At 39.4% G+C, this 10,210-nt stretch overlaps 1 protein-coding gene across 1 annotated transcript in view; it reads left to right on the top strand.

Moving 5' to 3' along the window:
- Positions 1 to 10,210, top strand: part of LOC104952505 (type II inositol 3,4-bisphosphate 4-phosphatase-like) — a 40,021-nt gene that overhangs the window by 14,205 nt on the left and 15,606 nt on the right. Inside the window, exon 4 of the mRNA XM_010779345.1 lies at positions 4,560 to 4,690. Coding sequence (XP_010777647.1) covers positions 4,560 to 4,690 — 131 coding nt within the window. The remainder of the gene's footprint in view (positions 1 to 4,559; positions 4,691 to 10,210) is intronic.

Below are 10,210 nucleotides of genomic sequence, written 5' to 3'. Positions count from 1 at the left end.
ATTTCTCCAAATGCATAAATGTAAATTAAAAATTTGAATGGCATGATATCCAAAACATGTTTTTTGAGGAATAGCTGGAATATGAAATGATAAATTACAAAGATACTTCAAGAAAACCACCTCACCGGGTCAAATAAGACCCACTTATGCATCTAAGGGTTAAAAGGTTATAATGGCTCATTCATGGTGTTCAAGTGTTTATGCGGGAACAAATATATTACTCTCTATTTGAGGAATCTACCTCAAAGCGGCTGCCCATTAGCTTGCATTTATGTAAAAATAATTGATCTTTTGGAAAAAAAATGTGTTTTTCTCCTTATCTCCTAATGGCACTCTCATATACAAAGATGCTAATCTCTAAACCATCTTGTAAATAAACATGGTTATTGATCTCTGTTTCAATCACTTGATAATTCAGAAGGATTTCATGCACTACTTATACACCAAAAGCAAAAATGATGCTTCCTTTGAATAACCTTAAATCACACGCATGCCTGTGCTGCTGCCCATGGTAATCTGGAGTGTACTTCCCTTTGTGAGGAAGCCCCCTGTCTATCTTCCGTTGCCATAGGCATAACTTACTGACGACCACCTGCAGAGCGTGTTGGCAGGATCGTGCAGCGATATGTTTCAGCTGCAGGTTTATTTAGAAGTACACAGAGGCGAGGAATGAGTAAAGTGTTGTATGTGATGTAACATCTGTTTTACAAGGGGCTCAGTGTTTTTTTAGCGGGGCTTGAGATCATTAGCAAATATTTGCTTTATGTATATGAAGTAAGCTGATTGCATACTGTGCTGGAGCGTGTGTATATTAAGAGTCAGTTTACCCACATTGTAATACATATTCTCAATTAGCTCTAGTTGTTGCATCCCCTGCAGATGATATTTGGTTTAATTTGCCAGATTTGATATGTCCCACCCTGAGACATTTGATGTAATGGGAATTCATGTGTGGTGTTTACTGCAGCCTGTCCAACACTGGGTTGTTGAGTTAGATACTGATATTGACATATAGTAAACAATCTGTGAGCATGTTTTTTCTTGTATTGTGACCAAGATGCAGGGTTGGGTTGTAATGGAATACATGTAACGGCGTAATCAGAATACAAAAATCAAGTAACTGTATTCAGCTCACGTTACATTTGAAAAACGAGTAATCTGATTACAGTTACTTTCGTAAACCTGAAGTGAATACATTTTGGATTACTTATTGGAATTATAGGTGGAAAGATTTCCTCACAACATTTAATATTCATTACTAAAGGTACAGCCGAATCATCACAGCCCACAAAACCTATTAAGAAAGAAGGGAGCGTTTAAAAAAAAAAGGGGCGGGTCCGCTCAGTGAAACGATAACAACGAAACATGGAGGAACAGAAGTCTGCGTTTAAATCGTGTGTGTGTGTGTGTGTGTGTGTGTGTGTGTGTGTGTGTGTGTGTCAGCCACACCACTCTTTAGCCTTTCTGAAGGTAAACACAGTGAAGGCGGTAAAGGCGGTGCGTGAAAGGCGGAGCGTGAAAGGCACTGCGCGCTTGTCTTCTCAGAGGCTGAGTTAACCCTCCCGCTGCCGCCTGGTGCTGCAGAGATTTCATGAAGTGAAGGAGGTCCTGCCAACACTGGCAGGACAGAAGACGACACGCCCGTTCTAAGCCGTGTCCCTCACTCCTCACATCCCAAGCTGCATCCCCAAAAAGTTTATTATGTTGTTACATCGTTTCAGATGTTATGTTTCAGTTGTGCTCTTGATAAGCCATTAAAATAGTAAAAACACGTTCAGTTTCCTTTTGCTTTTTGTGTCTCCTGTTCACCAAAACATACCCATCTGTGATGGAAAAAGAAAGTAATCCAAAAGTAATCTAAAAGTAATCTGATTACGTTTTTTAAGACACATAACTGTATTCGGATTACTTTCAGAGCCATGTATTCAGTAATCAGTAACTGATTACATTTACAAAGTAACCCTCCCAACCCTGCCAAGACACATACTAGTCATCACATTTAAAAAGGTTGTATTAGTGTTTTTAAGTGGGTTTTTGTGCATGTAAATGGTCAGCAAAGGCTTAAATTCCAAAGTTCCCTTCAGACACCACAAAACCCCCCCCACCCCTGCCTGAAACACCTCCTTTGTTTTCTTCCGTTACACAGCAGTGACATCAATATGTAACACACACTTCTATTTGCTATCCCTCCAATTCCCTTCACCAATCACAACAGAGCCGACCAGCTAACCACACTACAAAAACTCAAAATCTAGCCAAGTACATGTGACACAATAGCTTCAGAAGTAACACTGCAGTGAGATATCGGGTCTTGTTTTTAGACAATGCATCATCTTGTTAAATCAAGAAATCTTATTTTGAGTTGTATCTCAGATGAAACACATATTTATTTGAAAATCACCAACTAACATCAGAAAATAGAAAACTTTTGTGCATTTGCGGCTTATATTGTAACAAAGCATTTCCTGATTCTGGTCAAATATAGTTCAAAATGAGTTCTCCCAGCTGATTACAAGGTCTAATTTATCTAAATATCCCTTCTTATTTCAAGAAATCTTACCAAGCACATTTTTTCTCTATCTATTTGCAGATTTTTCTACTTATTTCAAGTGAAAACACCTTGTTCTCATTATTATTTAAATTGTTTTTGGAGCAGCATTTTTTCCAGTGCAAACAGAGCAGACTGGGCTCTGGTTTCAGACAGAGGGTGAAAAGAGGTGCTGCAGCACAGGCAGGCAGTATGAGAGATTAAATCATGTGAACATGTGACAGTAAGGCATGAAATACAAATGTGTACGTGAAAAATAGAATAACAGGGCCCCTTTGAAAGTGATCATTTAACATGTTAGTGCTCCCTTAAAGCCAGCTATGTGATGGAGATGCTGTTCCTGAATTAACGTAATCCCTTTTGGCATAATATATTTGCTTACTTACTACCTTCCCGCAAGGAAACAGTGGGACACAGAGTGAGTAACAACGATAAATACCTACCCCCTTAGGAGAAGGTGGGCTGCTGGCTTACAGGGTGATGCTGGGCTGGAGGTGGAGATAGGTGGGTTTTGGAAAGGCTAACAACAACAACAACAAAGGCGGCAGGCATGCAGCCACAAAGTGAGCGGAGCACTGACTGCTTAAGCACAGCTCCATGATTAAAAGAGAGACTGTGCCGTGTGAGTTTAGCATCAGATTGGTCTGTCTAAACTTGCCTGCAGGCTTATATAAATAAAGAGTATATCACATAATGTATCAGTCTAGCTCTAGTCCAAATTGGGTGCAAAACAAATTATATTTAAAATGAAAACACTACATAGGGACATGTGAGTGATTTGGCTGAAACCCTTTAAAAGACTGGGTTTGATCTTAACTTTGATACAATGACCTTGATTTACTCTGTCTCTTTATCTCTGCGGCTATTTTTAATGCGTTCTGCTTAGCATTGAAATACTTCAAAGTAATCTAAAAATATCTTCCTTACCTGGAGGAGACCAGGAAATGGTCCGGCGAGGCCATCAGCGCCTCATGTTTGTTGTAGTAGTTGAACAACAAAGAAATAACTACTACATTATGCATTCAAGCAATTATTCCCAGTCTTAACAATAAGCAGGGCCAACGAGCGTGCAGCCTTTCATTTCAAGACATACATTATACAAAATGTATGAGGTGTAATCACTGAAAATTGGGCCTGGTATCATGAAAGCAATGCATATGACCATGTTTGTTTTCCTCAATTACATATTGAACCTCCTTCAACCTCTAATTTTCTATAATATAGCTGCAATTTACTTTTCAATGGATACTTGAGGGCTTGTTTCTGAATGATGAGTCCATCTGATGTCACTTGATGCAAATAATTAACCAATGAAAGAGGGTCGTACGCGGGGAAATTGGTCCCCCTTAACACAAAGACATGGTCACACTCATGCACAGCCCCTGTTATTTCCTACAGAAGGAGCACAGATGATTTTAGCCTTAGGCTGCAGGTACAACTAGATGAAGGACAGGAGACGGATCACTCCAGTGACACCAGTAAACACCCGATGGCTTTATTTTACGCGTAATGGCCGAAAAAGTGCAGGAGCAAGCAATGAATTTGACAGGGAAGATTGGATAAGTGAGCACAAGCTTCTAGCCTGAGGTTCAGGTTTTTTCTAAATCAGACGGTGTGTGTGTGTGTGTGTGTGTGTGTGTGTGTGTGTGTGTGTGTGTGTGTGTGTGTGTGTGTGTGTGTGTGTGTGTGTGTGTGTGTGTGTGTGTGTGTGTGTGTGTGTGTGTGTGTGTGGTTCAGTATGTCCTATTCTGCATCTGTATTTTAGATGGGCTGTTCATCATTTTGTAATACCCTAACTATAAAACTTTGATTTGAAAGAGTGTGGGAAGCATGCTTATGACCCAACATTAGATGTAGCATACTATAACACATATTACTAATCCTCCCTTACATCGGATTGTTTTATGTTTTAGTATGTTTTAAACACAAATAAGCTTTTCAATATAGCAAGATAACCGATGTTTGTGTACGTCACTGACGGTGGTCCTCACGGATGTGTGTTTCTCTGCAGGGTCCGGCACCTGCGGGAGCTGGGGGAGCTTTCTCCTCACTGGGACAACTTAAGAAAGGAGGTGATGACCCGATACGGAGGAATCATCGGCTCCTACCAGGAGACTTTGGCTGAGCTGGACAAGATTACTGGTACGACATTCACATCTGTCCACACATTTATTCACACACACATGAGCTAAGGTCAATTTAATATAGCTCAACGTGACACATTTGTCTCCACTTTACAATCTGTATGCAACTACCTCTGTCCTTTGTTACCCTGGCATTGGATAGAGAATAACTCCACAAATAAATCTTTTTAATGTGGAATAAAGAAAGAAACCTCAGGAAGAGCAACTGAGGAAAGATCCCTGTCCAAAGAGAAGAGACGAGAAATATATGTTGTGTGTACAGAATACATCAATATGATTGAATAACATTATAGAGTAAATCAGTGCATTGAGTGTGAACACATGTGAAAAATATGTTTTACAAATCATATAATAACACCGATGATGCTGGATGTTTCCTTTTTCTTATTTTGACATTGTTATCCATGTCAAATCTCTTATCTCTAAGTCCTTGAATGTAAAGGAAAACATGTTTAGTTCCTTCAAAGGTTTAAATGCCACATAGTGTATGGAGTTGTACTGTATAATGTTGAAGTGGAGCTGATTTGCGGATGATACGGCATATATTACAAATCAACCAACTCCTGTTTCAGATAAATATGTTATGCAAAATGTTTATCAAATCAAATCAAATCAAATCAGGTTTTATTTATAAAGCACATTTTAAAACGATTTTTGGTCGAGACCAAAGTGCTGTACATGCAAATGATAAATAACACATTACTACATTCGCATATAACAGAATGAAGAATTTATTATCTGGTGAAACAAAAAGTTGATTGTGGTGAGAGTTGTCTCCTAAATATAGAGTAATTATAGGAGTAATTAAAGGTGTAGGTGTATAATTAAAGGGGCGAGGTGTATAATTTCCCAGAGTTCACCCTGTTACTCCATCATAGTTTAAAGAAACACCAGCAGCGTCCCCTGACCTGTGATGTTAAGCCCAAGAGGAGAGGACAAGTCTGCGTCAAACGATGGTTTCTGGGTGATTTGTGTCAATGGAAAGCTTAGTGCGAGGTTGTTTCATGTATCTACTGGCTGTCAAAGAGTTTCCATAGCAACAGAGGTTTCATCGGGGGCAATTGAAATGTGTTTGCACTTGTGAGTTCTGTCGAACTAAACGTTTGCAGAGCACATAAAAAAAACAGTTGAATATATGAGTTTATAAATATTCTGTGTTCTACTTGCTATGCAAATATTTGTTCACACTTTTCTGCAAATGTTTTACATAATAAATGTAATCCACTCAATTAGCTCTAATGTGAGCACGGAACATAATTAGGCTTGTTCTCATTTGCTTCTGACACTTAACAAGGAAACATTGGACATGTGATTAAGCCTCAGACTGCCAGTGAGGTGTTTGTAATGGATTTAGAAAATGTAGGAGACGTATTGCTATGTTTAGTTTAACCACTCAAAAGTAGGATGAAATCGTATAAAGCCTTACTAGCACTCAGGAAAAATATATTGCGGTGTTGGTACGTTTTCTGTCTCTGCCCAAAACTAAATGTATGAAATGATTACAAACTAAGATTATTATAGAAATAATAACACTGACATACAAAAGCTTATTGACTGTTCAATAACTCTGGATTTGTTTCCTCTTCATTATCTATTCCTATGCATAATTTAGTTTCCTACTGGCATATGGACATTACGGATACTGATTAATTTTACTCTCATCTCCATAATGAGATATTTGTCTCTGCTACTCTGCACTGCCCAGCTGATAAGAGATGATGGCCTCTAAGCCTCTGCCTTCCTGAGCTCTGGGGGGGGGAAGCTGAGGGGGGGTGGATAATGTGGCATTGGTCATTATAGTTCCTGACATGTCTCTTGTGTGGCGCAAATGCTGCAATACACAAAGGAACGCCGGCCCAACTCACCACTCTAATCCAGGCCTGCATTAATTCAGCAGGATGACAGACATTGCTAAACAAGTTGGGTGGGCGCGCCACTGCAGATTAATTATTGATAAGCAATATCAATAAAACAGGCGGAGAATGGAGACAGATTTAGGGTAAAGACCAGCGGTTGAGCAAAGACAGGGAAAAGGAATTAAAACATTGTTAATCAAATAAGTCACATGACGACAATCAAAGCATTAAGTGGTATATTTCACGGGAGAAGTTAGTGTGTGGGGTTCATTGGTGTCATTTACACTGCTTGACATGTCCCCACCATTTTTTTAAATGGCTGATTATGTTTATATTACCTTTTTAAAAGCATATTTTGTAAAAAAAGAAAATCCCCAAAAGAAAGCTTGTAAAGTAACACATGAAAACAGTTTGACAAAGGTTTATTTGTACACTAAGAAAACATAGCATGCCATGTAAATATAGAATGTGTATTTTCCTAAGCACAAAGAAATACCCCCTTGGCTTACTCATTATAAAATAACCAGAACTCACGAACCGATTAAACATTTTCATTATTTTCAGAAACATTTTCATTCAAATGTTGCATTGTGTTACAAAATAGTTAAAACAGCAAACATAACCCCCCCCCCCCCCCCCCCCAACCCACAGCAGGGAAGCTGATGAAAACAAACAAATACAATTGAAATTGTTTGTAACAATTGTAATATATATAAAAATAAGTAAATACATAATACTAATATTTTTGCACCGTCATTCCCCGACTGCTCGTGGAAACAAGACTAAATATGTCAAAGTATCAGGATTATATGAGATGATATAGGGATAAGGAATGAGCCAGACAGAAAGGAGAACTGGAACCACGTGATTACAGTAAAAGAAAATGTAGAATTAGATCAAATAACTAAATACAACATATTAAAATAAAAAATGCCTGGACTAAGTTATGACATATACAGAGCGCTGGCAGCGAGGCAGGGTATTGCTTGTGGCAGGATTGAGTCACGGTATCCGAGGGAAGCTTTCACAAGGCATTAAAACTGTGTACATATACTGCAACCTTGTAAACCATTTTTCATTCGAGCCTGTTAAAGAATACTTGATTTGTTTAAGCTCGAGAAAGAACATCACATCAGTAAACTTAAAACACTTCCTTACATTTCTTGTTTTTTCCTGACCTTTGTAATGATCTTATCAAACTTAATTCCGATCCCCACGTTACATTGCCTAAAAGATCATATGTTGAAGACCGATAAAATGTATTTAAAAAAAACTGATGCCCTTGGTGTGGTTGTCTTAACTTGTATGTACTCACAAATCAATACTTTAAGGGGACTTATCAATGTGATGGTACTTGACACAATGCAATACAAATGAAATGCAAGCAGGACGTCTTTTAAACGTATAAACCCATATATCTATCTATTTAAGGTAAATGGGAGGATGCACGTTATATTATGCTCCAACTCTTTAGGGTTTCTACATTTTCACTTATTAGACTTTGAGGTCAAGGTCCATGTTACCTTACATAAAAAGCTCAATATATCGAGAATGTGTTCTTACCACTTTCTCACAAAAGTCTACGAGGATAAAATGATGGATTGATCACATTTTAGTTTGCATGTTGTAATGACGGTTGACTAAGATTTACTTTGCAAATTAGAAGCGGACTAGAATGCGCATATCATTTAAAGTTGATCAAGTCAGAAGGATTTTCTTGTACAAAATAGGAATCATTGGTTTGTACGCTTTCATGGGTCGGATTAAGGCCTTTCTTATTTTTAAGTTTTTAAGATTTTGTGTAAGAACGGGATTGAAAACAAAGTTGAAGAGGAAGAGGAGAGATACTCTTCGCGGGATGTTGAGTTAGTCGCCATGTTCAGGTTCAGCACCCTCACTGATTTCATTGTATACATTTTTAATGAAGAGCTGACCTCAGCTACTCTAATAACTGCTTTCCATTCATAAATTAATCATCCCTACTTTCATTGTTTACCAGCCGGAGAATTGAATGTACCCACGTAATCCTTTTAGCGTTGTGTTTGTTGGGCCTCCAACACTGCCGGCACTTCTCTGTCAGTCACTCTTAAACTTGTGGGATGACTTCAGCTTAAAGCCTAAAGCCACAATTTGTAGATTAAGGCTCACAGCTTCTTCCTCTCTTTAATATCTGTATTTGAACAACAGTCTGTGTCCTCCAGGTAAAGATGTCCAGACATGTTCTCGTTTGCAGTCAACTACAGAAAACATTTTTTTTTTTTAATATGGAGAGGCCCTTAAAAATAATGACCACAATGTTGAAGGACATACATTGAATCAGAGTTGAAAATAAGGAGAAGACTTGAGTCGCTCCTGCTTCTCTCAGGCTGAAGCCTCTTCCCTCCCAGCATGTGTCCCATCTCCTCTGCGTCTATAACATATCTAACTTTGGATTGATTAAAACGTCCTGCTGTGCTCCCAGCGCTACAGGACCATAAAGATGATACCCTTCACCATGCTGCAGACCTACATTGGTCTGACAGCCCTCACTTACAAGACGCTCTTTTTGTAGTTTGTGATCTTAGGTTTCTCCTTTCAACCCGCCCTCAGGCACTCAGGCAGACATTTATAGCGCAGGATATAGGTTGCTCATCTTCTAAAGGATTCAAAGGCGTACAGAAGAGGGGCAAAGAAATGAAACGATAGATTGGAAGAAAATATGGTGGCCAGATGTTGGTCGGTATTGCTGGCATGCAGCCTTTCTGTCACATGGCCAGCCCACCTGGGCCAACAGATGGGGATCTGATATGGCTAATTCATCTAACCTACAACGGTCACTAGCTCCATTAGCCTGGTCCCCAGAGCTCGGAGCAGACACTGAGAGCCCCTGAGCAGGGAGGACAGCTCAGCCGTTCACTTGAATGTTGGCCTTTGGTAAAGCTCCTCCTAGCAAAGCGATCTGTAGATGTACGCTGAGGAGACCAGTTAGATCCTCTGTGGTTGAAGACATTTGCACAAACAGCATGTAGGTCAGGAGTTTTAAAACCACTCTAGCGGCTATGGATGGTAATGTCGGTCTGTCTACTCATAGGTCTCAAAAAACAGCTGGATAGATTTTAAAGTTCTGTTTAGGCATTCGTGATCCCCAGATATTAAATAATATCTTCAGTGATCCCATGACATTTACCCGTATACAAAGACAAGACATGTTAGTTTTTTGTTTTTTTTGTTTGTTTTTTTAACTGTTTGACGATTCTCTGTGAAATTTTCTATGACTATTTGTTTATTTTTTTTGTTCTTAGGCTTTAATGATTATATAGCTTAAAGGTCCCATGTCATGCTTTTCCGGTTATTACCCGTCCCCTTGTGTGTATGAAGGTTCTTATGCATGTAAACGGTCTGCAGAGTCACAAACCCTCAAAGTACACCCTGTAGCGAGTAAAACTCTAACACAGAAAAGACCTGTCTATGCTGCCCCAGAACGCCTCGTTGGAGATTTCTCTTTTTCCATTGCTTACTTCTTGGGTATAGTGGCGTATTTCGGGTATTAGTGACGTAACGTAACGGCTCCGCTGGACAGTGTGAGCTGGCTCACTGGTGTGGGGTCGGCCGACACTCCCAGCCAGGCTGCGGGTGTGTGTGTGTTTCGGGCTGGGTTTCGCTGTGTCTCGCTGTCTCGCAGA

The sequence above is a fragment of the Notothenia coriiceps genome, unplaced genomic scaffold, assembly GCF_000735185.1.
Source record: "Notothenia coriiceps isolate Sejong01 unplaced genomic scaffold, NC01 NC01_scaffold00000339, whole genome shotgun sequence".
In the NCBI taxonomy this organism is placed as follows: Eukaryota; Metazoa; Chordata; class Actinopteri; order Perciformes; family Nototheniidae; genus Notothenia; species Notothenia coriiceps.
Note: the sequence above shows the minus strand (reverse complement) of the source record. Positions and strands in the feature narration are given on the sequence as shown.